This window comes from Malania oleifera, chromosome 4, assembly GCF_029873635.1.
Source record: "Malania oleifera isolate guangnan ecotype guangnan chromosome 4, ASM2987363v1, whole genome shotgun sequence".
Lineage (NCBI taxonomy): Eukaryota > Viridiplantae > Streptophyta > Magnoliopsida > Santalales > Ximeniaceae > Malania > Malania oleifera.
In genome coordinates this window covers 57337573-57357309 of record NC_080420.1, presented here as the reverse complement: position 1 = coordinate 57357309, position 19737 = coordinate 57337573, and the positions used below count along the sequence as shown (strand labels likewise).

Here is a 19737-nt window from a genome sequence, read left to right as displayed (position 1 = left end):
AAAATATCACCTTGTTGTAAATTTTCTAAATTTATATAAAAAAGTTAAAAAATATCTTTTTGTTATTTTCTTAATTTATAACTCTTAACTTTATGGATGGAGCTTGAAATTTAGATCATGAACTTTAATATATATGATTTATGTATTGAGTTTCTTCAAAATACAAAAAATCCAAATTCAAGTGCCAAAATTTATGATTCCTCATATTGTAAAAGAACTTGTATTTTTTATAAAAAAAAAAATTGGAAAACAACTTGTATTTTTTGTGATCATTTTAAATTATATAAATAAAAAATTAAAAAATTAATTTTGCACAAGTAAATAAACTTTTTATTTGGCATCTTTCTAATACAAATCTTTAAAAAAAAAAAAAAAAAAACTAAAAAGTAACTTGAAAATTTTATAATTCTTTAGAAAACTAAAAATAAAAAATAAAAAATATATTCCACAACTAAATAAGCTCTTAACGTTTCCAAGAAAGTATGTGGTTACAAATCTATTTTATTTTATTCCATTTTGTTAACAGAACAAGCAAAAAACGGAAAATACAAAACCAAGCCCCTTCAAAATCCAAGAAGCTGACTCCTTTAAAGCATTCTCTCAAACAACAAAGATTTCAGCATCTTCCCCGTGCATTACGTTCCAATCATAAACCCCACTTCACTGCCAAAAAAAGTGCATTTCCAAAGTGCTGCCAGACCCTTTGTCCTTCCAAAAACCAAAACAGAGTACTTTCAAAAATCAGTGCAGAAATAAGTTGAGCACGCTGTTTCTGAACTGTTATAGCAAAGAACGCAGACATGGAGAAAGTAACCTCCTACTTGGCAGCAAGTTATCCTGTGACTAATTAAAAAATAAAAAGCATAATTTATTCTTTATGCTTCGATTTTTTTATTTTTTATTTTTTGTGCTTTTTGGAGAGGGAGAGAGAGAGAGAGAGAGAGAGAAACCACATGCACAGCGCAACTCCAAGCTCTTCCAGTTTGTATGGGCTTTAATTGTTTGTATTACAAAAAGAATAAGAGAATTCGCTTTGTTAATGATTGCATGTCGTTTTCTATATGGAAAGAAAGAAAAATGTGTAATATGAATCATTTGCAACCGAGTTTCCATCATTTCCATGCCACCGAGTCAATCTCGTCTCTTGCAGACTTGTACAATTCAAGCCTCTTAGCAATGGTTTCTCTCTTTTCCATGAGTGCAGGGTCCTCATCCAGCATTGCACCAAGCCGCTCCTTCTGCAGATTCAACAGGGCAATCATGTTATCAAATTTTGGTTAAGAACAATAATATTATTTGATGTATTAATGTCTTCCTCAATTATATAAAAGTGGGTTAAAATAAAAGTGCACAGGAATCAAATAAGATTCTAACTCTCCTTTTATTTTTCTCCGTCTTGTCCCACAACAAGCATATAATTTCTAGCCAATAATTGGACATGGCATACACTTAATCTCCAATTTCCATCATCACAACACCCAACAGATTTAATAAGTTTTCCTACAAGTACATAATAATATGCATGAATATTTGACTACAAATTGAAATAACCACTTATCTCTTCATCAAATTGTTTGAATGCATGCCAAAATCAAGTTGCATTCGAGTAATGCCTTGTATTGGCTCAACTGTGCCCCTTTATATTTATATATGGATGCTGTCAACCTGTGTTTGGAGGCAGACTTTATTTGAAATTGTGTAAAATTCAACAAAATTCAATATTTTAACTTTATTTTTTCTCCTCCAAATCTACACAATCCCAAATCAAGGGCCTAAACTCCATGCTACCAAATGCAGTGTTAATCTTACAGAATGCTGCCCTCACTGATCACAGAGGTCCTGGCTCTGCCAACCATGCATGAGGTTGTTCCAGTCCTGGTTGAACTTCGGTTGATCTTTGAACACAAAGCACACTCAAATTTGTGGAATACAGGCCACCATTGGTAGATTTTGGTGGGACTAAGCTCAATTATAAATAAAAGGAGTTTTATTGCCAACATGATGGATGTACCCTACCCACTAATGGTAAATCTTAAAACCCCTCTCACCCCCTCAACAGACCAAATATTCCTTGATGAGTAACAAAAATTCAATACAACTTGGGGGAAAAAAAACTAGAGGAAATACCATGAGTTGTAGTATCTCAGTACCTGCTTTCCCACCTTTAGAAGAAGGTACAGGAATAACTTTCCTCAACAACTGAAGTTGTATTTTGATAAATTTAATAAATGAGAAGGAAATCTGTTTTTTTAAACATGGTGGTATGTAAAGGCCCAGTAAAAATCCTACACATTTGTCTCCGAGGTCAAAAATGATCACCACATCCAAAAAAAATAAAACTAAAAAACACAGATTATGTCATTTTTCTTGACTAAAAGCGATCATAGATACTATACAATAAAAAAAAGTGAATTATTTGAAGATTATGTGTAAACGCCTACTTCTGGCTCATCAGGAGACTGGAGATATCTTAGTTGTCTGGGGTTTGAGATTTTCCTCTAGGGTGGATTCTGTGGTAGGATCCTTTTTGTGTTTGCCCTTCTAGTGATTAGAGGTAGAGGAGAGTGATGGTTGACCGCACAAACTGCCCTCAACTTTGACTGTCTTTTTGGAATGATCTAGGGGATTTGTTATAGAATGTGCAGCTTGCATTGGCGTCTGAGTGGTGATTTTAATGTTATTAGAACTTATGAAGTTAGGGGGATCCAGGACTGCAACTAGCATGCGGGGTTTCATGGCTTGAGAATATAATTTGAGGGACATTCCCTTGTTCAATGCTCTAACTTTTAATTGGCATGTTCCAGGGGACAGACAGGTCGCTTCATGTCCTTGTCAGTACAGATTGGGAGGATAGTTTTCGTAGTTTTGTTCAGGAAGCTCATATGATGCCAGTTTCCTATCATTTTCCTACTGTGTTTTAATATGGTTAAGTGGGGTCCATGGAACCCTAGTCCTTTTTGTTTTGAAAATATGTGGCTGACTCATCATGATTTTTATAATTTGGTGGCTGGTTGGTGGAGTTATTGTCATTTTCAAGGGTAGGCTGGCTTTTTTATGCAGAAGTTCAAATCTTTGAAAGAGAAGATTGAGGCAGGACAGGGAGAGTTTTAGAGATGTGAGAGTGAGGAAAATGACATCTTAAGGTGAAATTGGAGTTTTCAATAGTATTGACAGAGAGGAGATGATGACAAAAGACCAGGAGAGGATAAGGAATAAGCTCAGGAATGAATCTGGGGAGACTATATCGTGGGAGGAGATTCGTTGGGGATAGAAATTTCAGAGTAAATGGGCAAAGAAGGGAGATCCATAAGGTAGCAGCTGGAATGACAAGAAGGAATATGATTAGGGATTGGAGGTTGACAAGGAGTATAGAGTTGTCTAATTCAGACATTACCGCAAGGGAGATAACTGAATTTTATATAATCTTGTTTTCTGAGGAGAACAAGTTAAGGCCTATGATAGATGGTTTGGACTTTAGTCCTGTTTCTGAGGAGCAAAGAGATTGAATAAAGAGATCTTTTATCAAGGAGTTGAAGGAGGTGGTTTTTAGCGTGAAAGGAGACAAAGCACTTAGCACTTATGGTTCAACTATGACCTTTCTTCATCATTGAAGGGGTGTTCTGAGGAATGAACTTTTGAAGGTGGTTTCTGAGTGTTATGTCAATGGACTTACCAGGAAGACCATTATTTATATGTGTGAAGATTAGTTATTTTTCTTTAGATGGTTGAGTAACTTAGTTATTTTTCTTTAGATGGTTGAGTAACTTTTTTTTCTGCATGTCTTTCTAGTATTCTCATTTATTTTTATTTTTTTGCCTCTTTCTAATTACCCTATTAAGACAGATAAGAGTTTGGTAATGTTGTTGAGAGATTTCATCTGGAAAGGGGTGAGGGAGGAAAGAAAGGATCATTTAATGAGTTGGAACACGGTGAGGAAACCTAAATTCTAGTGGTAGGAAATTTATTACGTCTTTGGCATATAGGAATGGAATCAAATTTTTCACCTAATTTCTTCATATTCTCAATTGAATTTTTTATTCTATTCCATGCCCAACCCATTCCATTCTGCAAATTGAAAGTGCCATCAGTGTTTAAGAACATCTATTTAGGGAGAAAATGGATGTGGCATTCTCCTTAAAAGGACGAATCCAGAAGGTATAAGGTAATTAAGAGAAAATACTGGCTTCGTTGGAATATTTCTCAAGCAAGTCCCTTGAAATTTGTATCTTGAATTTTTATTTCATTTCCTTGACTTGATACCAGGGGGGGGGGGGGGGCAATAGTTTGTTTTCTGGGATGATGTGTGGCTAGGGGTAGACCCTTCTGTGATGCTGTTCCTTGTTTGTACAATCTTTCCAAAATCCATGATGCTCCTCTTTTACATTTCTACAGCTAGGAATTTGGGATGATACTAAATTTTCTTGGAATATTTTCATTTTTTTCATAATCTGGATGATGGGAAAGTGGATTTGTTTAGTTCCTGAATTTAATTCTTGCTTCTTATCAGTTCCATCCTTCTTGGGGTAAGAGAATTTGGGGTGTTGATAGACCTTTGGTACTTTTTTTTGTAAATCCTTTTTACTCTTACTTTGTTTACTCCCCAACTAATCATCCATTCTTCTTGAATAATGTTATTTGGAAGGCCAAGATCCCATTTAAGATTGCTTTGGTGCATGATTTTGAAGAAGATAATGGCAGGCTCTATGTAAAGCTTTATCACCTGATCTTTGTTTCTGTGCAAGTAGAGTGATGAGACAGCAGCTGACCTTTTTTCTAAATTGCTCTTTTACTTGGAGATTATGAAATTATCTATTTAATATTGTAGAGAAAGAATGTTGGGTTAGTATGAGCAATTTGGACAAAAGCTTTTATTAGATTTCAAAGCTTTGAAAGTAGGAAGAATGGTTAAATTTAGTGGAGTTGTGCTTCAACATTTGATATTTTTTTTGTGCAAGAGTTCAACCATACAAGCTACTTGTTATTTTCGTAGCCCTGAACAGATACTAGACAATTTACCTCTAAAATATTTAAATTTATAAAAAATGACATATGGATGTATTTTAATGCACATTTTATATCATTAGTAGAATCATACAGTCCAATCCAATCTTGCCAACTCTTCCAATGAACCTGTGTAGGACCCCAATTTTAACAACCTTGGCTGTTAGTGGGTGCCATAGTTGTTCAAATCTTACAATTCACAATTTGATTCATACAATTCATATCAATTCCAATTTTTGCACCAAATCAATTCAAATCTTACTAGAAAACCTAAAATCAACTAAATCGTTGCCAAATCTATTGAATTCCCCTCTTCAATCTATCGAATTGGTCTGAATCTATCAATTCACGCGATTCTGGACCAATCATATCCTAACAAACCCGACTAGTTTAAAATCCCCAAAGCAACATTTTTTTTTTATTGCTTTTATCTTTACATGATTACCTTCCATTCCTCGTTTACATTAGTTTTGTGCTCAAAAAGAGGAGAAAATAGAAATTTGGGTCTTATGTTACCTTCACAAAACCATTCTTTGCTTGAGGAGTATAGTGCTCTACTATAGGAGTATAGTGCTCTACTATTGAGGAGGAGCAAAACACTCATTGGCTAAGGTGGTACTCATGTTTTGTTGTGTTGTTTAGATTCAAAAGTTGGTTCTTTTAGTAGTTTGTTCAATTATGATCATTTTTTGGGTTTCTTTCTTCTTCTTTTTTTTTTTTTTTTCGTGAAAGAGTATGCATGACAATTTTTTTTAATTGTTGATAAACACCAAAAGTTCAATTCCTTTTATTATTTTTTTCTTGATTTCTTCCCTTAAACAGCATAAAGTTCACAATTTTATTAATATTTCCTAATTCATCCTCTTACTTTTCATTTGTTTAGGAAAAGCATACACATGAAATATGTTTATTATCAAAATTTAAATGTATTTTATTATTTTTCGTCTTGTCTGTATATCAATATATGCATGTCATTTAGAATTGATTTTGGAAACATTACCAAATCTTTCAATTTGACTCAATTCTTGATTTTCGATTAACAAAATTGGAATTTTGGTTCACGATTCAAATCTTGATCTAACAACTATGATGGGTTCTTTTCCAGGAATTTCTTTGTCCCATATTCAGAATAACCGGCGATCTTTGTTACATTGATTATGTTATGGTTTTAGTGTGTGTGTGGTTTTTTTTTGCATTTTGCATTTTTTGCTTTTTCTTTGACGCATGGACATCTAATACTCTGCTTTGGACATTATCTCTTATGATATAAATGTCCTTGTCTTATAAAAAAAACAGCAAAAAAATAAAAACTAAATAAGAAGGCAAATTGGAAGAGAAGTAAATGACCGTCAAACAATTCATTACCATTCATCATCAAAATTTAACTTCTTATCTTCACAAATTGCAAGCCCACTGCCATTCATTGGATTATTTATATCATTTTTCATGTATAGATTTAAAATTTTTTATCTTATTTATGAAACATTTACAGAAAAAGGAGTCAAAACAAACAGGAAATCTGGGGATAATACAGTAGGATTTCTAAAGGAGATTAACAATTCCAGATAACAAGATTAATCTATATCTAGATTCAATTTAGATATATATCAGATTGTGACTTCATCTTCCAAAAAACACGAAGGAATTATACTGTAGCACCTTTTATAGCAAGCTATGCAAAACCAAGCTCAAACTATACACTAACAACTCATTTGCTGCTGGTATAGGCATAAATAAAAAGATTAGAGAGCTCTACCTCTCTCCTCCCAACTTGAGCATAGAAGTGGTTGAGCAATGATCGCTTAGCCTCTCGAACTTGGCAGAAAACAATAGCCTTGGGGATAGAATTCTTCATTGTATCACAAACCATACCAACATAAGCTGTGACATTTGATCCTGAACAAATAATGAAAACACGTGTCAGAAGGCTTATTTCTCTTCAGTTTTTTGAATCATTTTAGTAGAGAAGCATCCTGTGCCATCAGCTTTTATACTGAAATCATTTTTGTTGACTCAAGTTCCATAAAAGTTGACATGGTAACAGAAAAAAAATCACTAGGCAGATTCTACAAGTCATATGTAAGCGAGTTGATTTCTTTTAAAAGATTATTAAATATTATCTGGTGATAAAATAAGATATAAATTACATACCAATCCTTCTAAGATGGTTTTCTGTGTAGCGGTCCATATTTGGGCCTGTTGGATTCGCAGTCTTTTCTGGCTCAAGATGGAGCTTCCGAAAAAACTCAACTGTCAGATAACTTGATTCCATTTCCACTAGCCTTGTAACTGTTTTCCGGCTTTCTTCACGAAATCTTTCCAATGCTTCTGTTGCTGCAGCTGCTATGTCAGCTTGTAGTGATGGGAATCGCCTCAGTTCCTGCAATTGCCAGAAGTATTGGCAGAAATCATAACAAAGTTTATTCAGTGTAATACATCTCAGAACAATTTAGGCGCTAAAAAATTCTTTCTTTATGAACCCAAAGCCAGAGAACCAAATTCATTTTCCCAAAGAAAGTATCAGAAACAACTTTTTTAATGTTAAGGATGCACTTATTTCAGGATCATTGTGTGCATTCCCAAGTTTCATGGATGATTGCATCCACATGGAGAAGTTTCTTTGATTAGAAAGAACTATTCAAGGTTTGCAGAGGAAAAATCCTGAGCACAGGTGATACCTCAATTTGGTAGGATCGAACCCAAGCAATGTGAGTGGAAGTACAGGTGACAAGATGCAATTGAGGTTGCAGGAGATATTTCTACCCTCCAATTAGACCCAAAGCTTGCTCCAAAGGTTTCATTCTGCTTTAAAGGATGGGGAGAGGGAAGCTTACAAGAAAACCCCTACTCCTAAGTCATAACAAGCAATAGCTTACAGCTTAAAACAGTTGTATTCCTCCTAGCACTCCTGATTGTACAGAGAATACTTGAGCAACCAAACAAATTTAGCCAAAGATACCAATATATCTCCATTGGAATCATATAAGGTACTCACACCTACTTCAGTTATGATCATTAAAAAGCAGCAGGTCAACTAAACAACTGCACTTTGGTTAAATAAATTGCACTATGGACAGTGATTACTTCATTACTTTTTAATTGCACTTTTAAAACTGAATTGACATGGTTGTGAGTCACACAAACAGTATCCTCCATTGGTTAGGCACCCAGCACCATCACTAGCAGCCATAATGTCCATGATTTGGTATGGCTCCACTGTCATATCACCACCAAGCTAACCATCAAACTAGAAAAGGTCTAAGGTCTAATAAAAAAAGTACACAATTTATGAACCAACAAATAAATAATTTGTTGACAATATGAATGTAATAAGTGAGTACAATGCATATTGAGATTGTGATGTACACTAACTAGTAAAAACAACATTTACTATCTTTGAGTGAATTTCCAGTGGATAAAGAAGGTTCAGACAAGAAAATAACTTATTCTATTTAGACACAATGCAGAGGGTAGGTTGTGTATTAGGATATGGAGAAGGTCTTGGACCCAACTCCGGCGAGGTATTATCTAATTTGACCCACTAGCCTCACGGGTTTGTCCTATAAAAGGCGCCTCACATAATTGAAGCCCAAACCATCCTTATAAATCAAAGATCTCCCTAGTACACATCCAATATGGGACTGTGACATGCTCTCCTGTCCAATCTCTAACATCCTCGTCAAAGTGGACCACACCTCTATGCAAGATCCACCCACATGACAGCACCCACATGGTGCCTCTAATACCAACTGTAGCAGTCTTAGGCCCAACTCTATTGAGGTATTGTCTAGTTTGGCCCACTGGACTCTCATGGTTTGTCCTGTAAAAGCACCTCACATAATTGGAGTCCACGCCATCCTTATAAATCCAAGATCTCCCTAGTACACATCCAATGTAGGACTCTGACACTATTCAGGTAACATCAACACTAGCTGAATACCAACTCTTTTCTTTTTCTTTTCTCCTTAATTTCCATATGAAGTAATCAATCTAGAATAACTATTAGGAATGGAAGTTGTTCCCAATAATTATGCAAACGACAAGTGCAAGCACACAGGTTCCAGAGCAGTGCAAATTCTCAACCCAGGACACAAGACTGGCATTTGTTACTAGCTTTAAGCTTAGCATGTTTTTACGATGGGTAGCTTTATTTGAATTATATGAAGAATAGTAATGGATTCAGATTAATTAACATTATCAATACCACAGTTGCTGACTTAAGTATAATGCGCCAAAAAGGATACTTCTCACAAGATGAAGTCTCCTTTCAGATATAAATATGCAAAACTGGGTTCCTTATCCATTTTTAGCCCTTCAGAAACTGGTTTTTGCACTTCTATATCCTCACGTTTAGTAGCCCCAATATGCTTTTTGATCCATAATCTGCATATCACCAGGCTATGCATGCCTGTTTGAAGATTTCCCGTCACTCCATCAGCAAATACCAAAGCTTCCAATGTTTTTTTATGCATGCTCCACCAACCTATTACCTCATTACCATCAAGGATCCTTACCACTTGGTTCCCCCCAGATTCCTGCCATCCTATATATCGCAAGCCTCATAATAAAATAAAAACCCAAGTCCCTGGAGGTTTAAATCGAAGGATGATTCTCCTGTTTGGACCAGAAGCTCTTTGTTTGTTCTGTAGCATCCAGAATTGTCTTCTTCTAGCATAATAGAAAACGTCCTTGGTCCAGCAATCTCAATTATAGACAAGAAAATCCTTATGTCCCAACCAAAGATCAAACTTGAGCATCTTCCTTTCTTCCTTGAACATAAGGCTAAAGTCCGATCCTCTTCTATCTTTGATTCAAAATGGACAAGAAGCGATTTGCAAGATTCACCAGTAACGGCTGAGGACAGCAACCAAGCAATCAATTGTTAAGAGGGCAAGTAACGCCATTTTCCAGCAGTGATTGTCATGGATTACCAGACCTTATGCTTCAGCATGCAAAGATAACCTTATAGGTGTCTAAAATACTAATCTTTGTGTTTGTCCACCATTTCATGTAAAAAATTGAAAACTTATCTGAAAGGACCTTTTTGTATTAAATTAACATATATTAAAATAAAATCAAACTTATTGAGTAAATATAAGACACAAGTAAGAAAAGCAAGCAACTTAATAGAAATAAAAAATACATATATCTGCTGATATATTCAGATTAAAAATCTTATTTAAACCATTGCTTTAATGAAAATAGTGTACCTGTGTCTCAGCTATTGACTTCCGTACTAATTCCTTCAAAACAAAATGGACCTGAAAAATATCAAAACATATGCCAACAATGAGGAAATCAAGAGAAATTTCATTTCATTTAAGGAATGGAATTTATTTCAAAGAAGCAAGAAAAGAGTACATCACTAAGGAGAAACCATAAATCACCAGCTATCAATTATTCATACTAAAAAAATACATCTCCACTTACCCTAAAAACATGGGAGGATTTCTCAAAAATCCCTAACTCTTGATATGGATATGAGAGGAAAAATGAAGCTCTTGAAGATTTTCCTAACTGAGACTTAATCTGAAATCAATCATAATTGGCATTTCCTAACGTTGTGTTTGGGAGCATGGATTTAGGACCTTGAATTTAAATTTGGATGGACTTGAAATTTTTTCAATATAATTTTATATTACATCTTATCCAAATCCAAGGGCTCTCCAAACATGGAGTGAAGAAAATTCAGTTGGTTTGACTCAGCTAGGTCATCATTATTGTGGTCAAGTCATGGTTAATAATTTTCCGAGTCAAGTCTGTTAATTGCAAAGTTCGTTTCAGTGGTCCAGTTTAAGTCAAGAGGTCTGTATTGTTTAAAGAGAAGTTTGAGACAGCCGTATTTAATATTAGCCCTTGGGAGAAATAATGCCAAGGGCTATCCTGTGGCTATAGTTATTGTACAGACAATAAAAAGATCAATCCAGAAGTTTCTTTTCTATCTGATTACCAATCCTAGTCTGTACAGAATTGTTCTAGAGATTGGAAATGGATTAAGGATTAATTCCATGGCACCTTCCATCCCCTCCAACACTGCCTGTCCATGCAAGAAGATCTTATCTTTCTGTTGATCTCTGTCTATGCCCTTAAATCTCTTTTCTAATATGTTAAAAAGTTATATCTGTACGATCATCCTTAATTCCCCCCCCCCCCCCCAAATGCATGCCACACAAAAGTCACATCAGAGCATGTTCCTTCATTGAGTATTTAAAAATGGCTGATAGGGGCAGAAGAGAGGTAACAGCAGCTGCAGAGGCAACTGTTGACACGTTACACGAATTCAGGAGCAAATTGAAACCTTACCGATCGGGTTTTTCATAGTCAAGGAAATGGAAGGAGAAAGGATCCTAAACAAGTAAGAGAAATTAAATATGAACCACATCGCTTTAAAGGATGGAAGTAAGGTTCTAGCAATGGAAGTAGTTTGGGGTCAGAAGGCTTGTTCAGCGCAATGAAAGGCCAGAATGCTGGGAATATCGGATGGTACAAGCCCTTCAAATTCTAAAGTGTATGGTGCTCAAGTCCAAATTGTAGAAACTTGAGGGTATCATCCTGAAATTTGAGGACTGGATGTGGATGGACAGCATCAAGAGCTGCTTTGAGCACAAAGATATTTCACAAGATCAAAGAGTCGAGCACAGTGGCTGCAAAATTTAGAAGAGTTGCTTCTACTTCATGGAGGCATTACCAGAATGATCATGAACTAAGAGGCAAAGGGAAGGTCTGGGAGTAGATTAGAATGGGGGAGAAGCTCAAGACACAATCTCTCTCACAGGTTTATGAGCCAACTTTGAACCAGAAAGTACAGAATCTTAAGCAGCACCATGCAGGAGTTCCATTAATTAGCCCTGAAGAGTAATCTTGCTGAAACAGAAGCTCAGAAGGTAAGCTGATGCCTCAATGGTCTTCAGTTGGCATTTCAAGGTCAAGCAACTTCCAAAGCAATTGATGCCTATGATATTGCTCTAAGGTTGAGATTCCTATTGTATTCTCACGCAATACATTGAAGACAATAGGTCCTGATACACTGGAGTTTCTTCCAGCCACTTGGATTCAAAAAGGAGCAGCTTCACTTCGACTGCTGGTCACATAAATATCCACAGGGGCACGGTCAAAAAGTCATTAAATTCTACATGTGTTTAGAATTTGGACATTGGTCAAAAGAATACCTGAAAAGAAAGTGTATAACACAAGATAATTTTTCGAGAAAACAGGAAGGAGAACCAGAAGGCATTGGTGCAGTTGAGAATCAATGAGACACAGCACGAAGATAACTTAGAAGAAGAAGGGATTTGTTTAAAGAAAATATATTGTTTTAGTAATTAGGTGGTGTGAGTGGGGGTATTTTTGTCCTTGAAATCCTATTATTTATGCTATTGATTAAGGGAAGACATGGCAGTTTTTAATAGGATGCAATCCATTTCTGAGGGGCAAATTCCCTTTTTTATCTATACCTAAAAACTTCCATACTCTCTGTTGTGTCTCACGTCTTTCAGTGCACATGTTTTGTCCATGTCCCACATACAGGTCTGAACAAGTCCCTTAAGTCAAAGATGGGATTCTAGGTTAAGAAGCTCATAGATATGTTTTGTCACAATCAAGCTGCAATTTATATTGCTAGCGACCCAGTTTTTCACGAAAGAGCGAAGCACATTGAAGTTGATTGTCATTTTGTGAGGGAATCTTGAAGGTAGTTGTAAGGACTCCATTTGTAAATTCAATGCATCAGTTCGGCGATGTCTTCACAAAGGCTCCATGAAAACTGTTGCTTGCTTTTTGCTCTTGCTTTCTTCTTCTTTTCTCCTCTTCTTCTCTTCTTTCTTCTTCTCACCTCGATCTCTAACTTTTCAACAACTAATATAAGGAATTTTTGCATATTATGCTGTCAAACTCATCATAATTTTACATATTTCTGAAGGCCTACATACAAAAATAATGTTACATTCTAGGATTAATATATGAATATTGAAAATAGATGCAATATCATCCAACTCAGGTAATTCCGAACACTAATCTTCTAGGAATCTATGCATTGCTTTATATTAAGCCATAGCATTGAAAAATATTAGCCAGAATACTAACTAGCTGAGAACATTACAGCATCAACAGAGGCTTCAGCGGGGCCTTTGAAGTAGCTGAGAGATCCATCAATAAGCCTTCTATATCCTTGTTCTGGAGCAATCAGATGGGGTTGATAACCATCTGCCTCGGAAACAACCTTTCTGACATTATGTAAAGAAAGATGGCGATCAAAGGGAAGCTTTTTTAAAGCAGCAGGTAGCTGATGGTCAAAAACCCCATAGATCTTATCTCCACCAGGTCGCCTGAAGAAGCAGTTTATTAGTTAATTGTATAACATAATTTCAGGGAAATCAAATGTTCCTGATAATAAATCTGCAACATTGCTTAGAAAAAAATTATAAATTAAAAATCTAAACCAACACAAGTGATATCACTCTAGATTCTAGAATAATCATTCAAAGGACGTGACTTTATTTTCTCCAACAAGATCACATGCCACTATAATTAATTCAATAAGAATGTCATTAGTTTATCAATAAAATTTAGAACTTGCAATAACTTAAAATCCATTTTTTAACAGAGTAACAAACTAAATCATAAGATAATAATAGTTAAAACACAACCAGTAGGATGAAAAGGTCCACCTGAGTGACAAAGCCTGCTACCTGAAAAGGCAATTGGATAACATACCCAGTGCACTGTCGGTCAAGAATATTTTTAAGTGCAGACAAAGAAAAGTAATTTTCTTAATATGTTGTATAAGAAGAGAAGCACTGACCATCTGAACCTCTCAAATCTCTCTCTTGAATTCTCTCCAACACAATTCTTCCTTATCACTTTTACTAAAAATCTATATTTTTGTGACTACAGAACAGCTATGTGAGGGGCGAGGACATTGAGTGGATAAGCGAATTGTCATTTTCTGAGTTATTTTTTATGTAAGAAATAAAATTGTATTAAGACAAAAAAAAAAAAGAAAAAAAAAAAGAATATAAAACACAGTCGACAAGAAGTCCACCCTTAACTAAAAAATGCAAAAGAAAAGTAACTAACAGAAATATATTATCAAAGATGTCCAATAATTCTGAATAAGACAAAGGAACTCCTGGTAAAAGCACCAGCAATTGAAGAAAAGTGAAGCATAAAGACCACCCTATAACAGAGCAAGTCAAGGATAGAACCTTGTCCTGCAGGCTTTCTAGCCAAATGCACAACACTGTAGACAATAAAGTGCAATCCCACAAAATCCTACAATCCTTCCTCTGCCCAAAAACCCAAAATATAACAAGAAACAACTCCTCACCTGTACTCAAGCACATCCAACACTCCCCATCAATGTTAAAAAGAGAATATTCAACCTCCTGACATAGGGTCAATGAAGAGAAAGATTAACAATGATCTCGCTACTCTGCTTACACAGAACATGCACATCAGGCTACAAAACCTAATTCAAACTCCTCTTACTCAAACAATCATTATGGTATTTATCCTATTCAAAATCATGCATCCAACAAAAGCCTCAATTTTAAAAAGGAACCTTGGTCTTTTCAAATAAATTTGTTCAACAAGAAAGAACTATTAGTCGGGTCCAAACAAAATAAGAATAGAATGATTTGCAGGAAAATGAAATTAGACTATCAAAAGTCATAGATATCCTATCGAGGAAAGAAAGGAACAGCAAGAATCAAGAATTGAGTTCAAAGAAGTAAATTCCTCCACCAAGCTCCTCCACCTAACTATCTTGAGATTACAAAAGAATTAAAGATTCTAAGAATTATAAGACTCATCTTGACCAAGAAATTTATAACAGGAGCATCATGCATGGTAGAAAGATTACGTAATTGTGGAAATGTGTCATAAAGAGGAGCATCTCCTAAGCACAAATCCTCCCATAGCTAGATTTTAGAACCATCCCGTGTCATGTGTTGAATCAAAGGAATATGAAATCAGAATAGGTTTTCTGTATTTCTTGAATGAATTATTTGTACAAGCCGATACATTATACTTATAATACAATCGGGTATGCTAAAGATGGAAACAATCTCCTAAAATAATCTCTCTCAATAATAGACAATTCTCTACATAAATATCCCGTAAATCAATCCAAGACGCTCGGGATTTCTGCACTCCCCCTCAAGTTGGATCATAGATATTGATCATATCCAACTTGCACATGAAATCATCAAAACTCTGTTGGGCAAACCCTTTGGTAAATATGTCTGTTGTTTGTTCCTTGGTGGGAACATAAGTCATACAAATGGTTCCTTCTTCAACCTTTTCTTTGATAAAGTGTCGGTCCACTTCTACATGCTTAGTCCTGTCATGTTGAACTGGATTGAGATAGATACTAATGGCTGCTTTGTTGTCACAGTAGAGTTTGATAGGGAATTTCACCGTGATCTATAGTTCTTCCAAAAGTTTCCGTAACCATAGTCCTTCACATATCCCTTGTGCAACTGCCCTAAACTCGGCTTCAGCACTACTTTGACCCACTACATTCTATTTTTTACTCCTCCAAGTCACCAAATTTCCCCATACAAAGGTGCAATATCCGGTGGTAGACCCTCTATCTTCCGCTAATCCTGCCCAATCAGCATCTGTGAAAACTTCTACTTCCTTGCTTTCACACTTCTTGAAGAAAAGTCCTTTGCCCAGAGAACCCTTAAGATACCTGAGAATCTTGTACATAGCCTCTAGGTGAGTCTCCTTTGGTGAATGCATGTGTTGGTTTACAACACTTACTGCAAATGCGATGTCGGGTCTAGTATGTGATAGATAGATTAGTTCACCAACCAATCTCTAATACCTCTCCTTTTCAACCAATATTTTGCAGTCTTCAACTCTCTTTACTGCTTCAATGGGGGTTTCACTAGGTTTGCATCCAAGCATGCCAATTTCAATTAGGAGATCAAGGATATACTTTTGCTGAGAGACACTTATACCCTTTTTTGATCTAGAAACTTCCATTCCCAAGAAGTACCACATTTGTTCTAGGTCTTTAACTTCAAACTCAACAGCTAGGCCTTTCTTCAATCTTTCCATCTCCAATGTATCGTCTCCAGTTAGAATTATATCATCAACATACACAATCAGAATTGTTTTCTTCCCACTTTTAGATTGTTGGAAAAACATAGTGTGATCTAATTGCCCTTGTCAATATCCTTGGTTCTTTATCACCTTCGCAAATCTATCAAACCATGCTCTAGGAGATTGCTTGAGTCCATACAGGGACTTCTTGAGTTTACATACTCTATTTTCTTCACATTTCTTAATGAAAGCTGGTGGTATCATCATGTAGACTTTTTCTTCTAACTCACCATTTAGAAATGCATTCTTAATGTCAAGTTGCTGAAGTGGCCAATCCAAGTTAGCTGCCAAGGACAGGAGAACCCGAATTGTATTCAATTTTTCCACCGGTGCAAATGTCTCCGTAGTCAATGTCATAGGTCTGTGTAAACTCTTTTGCACCAAGACGGGCTTTATACCGTTCAACTATCCCATCAGCTCTATATTTCACCGTGAAGACCCATTTGCAGCCTACTGGCTTCTTCCCTCTCGAAAAATTAATAACATCCCAAGTTCCATTCTATTCCAGGGCCCACATTTCCTCTATAATGGCTTCCCTCCATTCAGGAATCTCCAAGACTTCCTGAATTTTCTTTTGAATTATTATCCTATCGAGGTTAGAGGTAAAAGCATGACACTTTGTAGACAGAGTTTTATAAGACATGAATTTTTAAATGGGATGGAGAATACATGACCTAGTTTGTTTTTTGAGAGCAATGGGTTAATTGATGTCATCAGGTGCAAACTTATCAGAAGGAATCTCATGGCCATTTCGATCTATTACTTGATCGGGATTGGGCGTGGACTCATGGTTGCTCAGAGCTATCACCGGTTCCAACTCTTTTGGTGCCTCGGGTATGAGATTCTCCCTGTTCTTGATTTAGCTTCCTTGAGTGAACAAGTATCTCCTTGTTATTTTGTTTTTTCTGCATCTCCCCCTGAGTTTAAATGGTCTTTTGTACATGACACATCAGGGAATGGTATAATGACAGTGGTGTTGACAGACTCAGTGTATGGCGCAGATTCATCAACAGAGAAATCAAAGAACCGATCTTCACTCCAATTCTCCCCTTGAAGAGAGTGCTTTTGGAAGTAAGGAGTGGTTTCAAAGAATGTGACATCAAGGCTAACAAACAATTTTTTTTGTGATGAGATCATAACATTTGTAGCCTTTCTGAGTAGAAGAGTAACCAATAAAAATGCACTTAATCGCACAAGGTTCCAATTTATCCCTATTGTGAGCATGAACATGTACTAATGCACTACACCCAAAAATTTTTAGGAAGAGATTGGAGTTGAGCCAAGAGTTGGGAAAACATTCTTGGAATTTTTGGAGAGGAGTGGCAAAAGAAAGAACCCAACTAGGCATTATATTAATGAGATATGTAGTTGTTAAAATGGAATCGCCCCAAAAATATTTTTTCATATTTGTAGTAAACATCAATGCCCAAGCTACTTCAAGAATATGCCTATTTTTGCGTTCGGCAACCCCATTTTGTTGAGGGGTATCCACACACAGGAACTTTGATGGATGGTTCCATTTTCTTGAAGATAATTTCCGAAGATATTATTGAAATATTTTGTACCATTATAAGTACGCAAGATTTGAATGTGAGTTTAGAATTGTGTTTGAATCATGGAGTGAAAATTGATAAAAATAGAACGGACTGCAGTTTTATCTTTCAACAGGTAAACCCAACAAATACGAGTGTGATCATCAATAAAAGTAACAAATCATTTCGTGTGAGTGCGATTAAGAGGGTGTGAGGGCCTCCATAAATCACTATGAGTCATTAAAAAAGGTTTGGATGGTTTGTATGTGGATTTTGGAAAGGAATTACGTTGGTGTTTTGCAAGTTGACAAATCTCACACTAAAAATCAGAAGACGTCTTATTTGAACAAATGGACGGAAATAAACGTTTTAAGTATTGAAAATTTGGATGACCCATCCTAGAATGCCATAAAAAAATTTCATTATCCCTAGAAACAAATGCAGAATCAAAAATAGCAGTTTGACATTGTTCACTCATATTCGCCTCCTCAAAGTAGTAGAGTCCCTCACACTCCTTAGCACTACCAATCGTCTTCCCTGATGATAGGTCTTGGAAAACATAGTGAGAGGAAATGAATTTAGCAAAGCAATAAGAATCTTTTGTCAACTGGCTAATGGATAACAAATTGCAAGACAGCCTAGGGACGTATAGGACAGATTCTAGAGTTACAGAGTTAGAGATTCAAATACTCCCTTTGCCTGCAACAAATGGGAGTGATCCATCTGCAATTTTAACTTTCAAATTTCCAGCACAAGGTGAATAGGATGAGATCAAATGATAGGAATCGGTCATATGATCAGAGGCACCAGAATCAATTATCCATGGTGATTTGTAATGAGAGATGGTATTCAAGGCTATCAAAAAATTACCTTGGTGGGCTAAAGAACCAGACAGAATAGGTGTGGAAGATTGACCCAATGTTTGAATGGTAGAGAACATTTTATAGAGTTGCTCCAACTATTCTAGATTGAATGCGCCACTTGAAGTAGAATTATTATTTTTCTCACCTTGTGGTTTCTCGGCTAGGATATCAATAGCAGCTTGGTAGCCACGATTTTTGGGATTCTGTCTCAGCTTCTAATCTGCGGGCTTCCCATGTATTTCCCAGCAATTATCTTTTAAGTGGCCCGGCTTGCAGCCGTGCTCACACCAGGGTCTTCCTTTCTGCATTTTTTGGCTTGTCCAGGCAAGAGTTCCTCTTGAAATGAGGCCAAACATTTCGGATCCATTGTATCCAATCAGAATCGACTCCTTCAACATCACTTTGCACCGGTTCTCCTCTTGCCTCACCTCCGAGAAAACTTCCCAAGTTGACGGCTGAAGACGTTGGCCAAGAATCCTCCCTCACGCCTCGTCCAAGTCTCAGTTGAGTCCGACCAAAAATTCGAAGACTCGTTCATTCTCGAGTCTTTTCTTGTATTGGGCACTGTCTCCAGGGCATTCCCATTCTTCCTCAATACTCAGGTCGAGTTCTTGCCAAAGATTCGTCATCTCCATATAGTAGTCTATGACTTCTCTTTCTCCTTGCCGCATCTGCCATAGCCGAGTTTTGATCTCAAAGATTTGAGAGTAGTCTTCAACGTCTGAGTATGTCTCTTGGACAGCATCCCAGACGTCCTTCACCGACGGTAGGAATAGATTGGTCTTTCCGATTGAAGGTTTCATGGAGTTCACCAGCCACGCAGTCACCATGGAGTTCTCGGACTTCCACTTCTGCATAGCAGCAGTGTCGGTTGAGGCAGGCTTCTTCTTCTCGCCGGTAAGGTAGCCTAACTTTCATTTGTCATCAATCATGAGTTTGATTGACTGAGCCCATTCACAGAAATTCTTTCTGTTCAGTCTCGCCACCGAGAGTGGGAAGGGCAAGTTGTCTAGCCCATTCGAATTCAAGGTGGAGGTGGCTTCAACCTCGCCGTCGAGAACTACAAAGATGCTTGACCCTCTGCTATTGACGGCTCCTTCTGCCATCGTTAACTAGGATTATAGAAACCCCAGCTCTGATACCATGAAATCAACATAGGTTTTCTATATTTCTTGAATGAATTATTTGTACAAACCAATACACTATACTTATAAAACAATTGGGTATGCTAA

The 19737-nt window shown here is 36.5% G+C and overlaps 1 protein-coding gene across 1 annotated transcript in view; it reads right to left on the bottom strand.

The window, feature by feature from the left end:
• Positions 1-954: 954 nt before the first annotated feature.
• The window catches only part of LOC131152836 (phragmoplastin DRP1C), a 44352-nt gene continuing 25569 nt past the window's right edge, over positions 955-19737 (bottom strand). The window contains exons 13-17 of the mRNA XM_058104726.1: positions 13100-13325; positions 10212-10262; positions 7153-7381; positions 6758-6897; positions 955-1238 (exon numbers count right to left, since the gene is read on the bottom strand). Coding sequence (XP_057960709.1) covers positions 1113-1238; positions 6758-6897; positions 7153-7381; positions 10212-10262; positions 13100-13325 — 772 coding nt within the window. The 3' untranslated portion in view covers positions 955-1112. The remainder of the gene's footprint in view (positions 1239-6757; positions 6898-7152; positions 7382-10211; positions 10263-13099; positions 13326-19737) is intronic.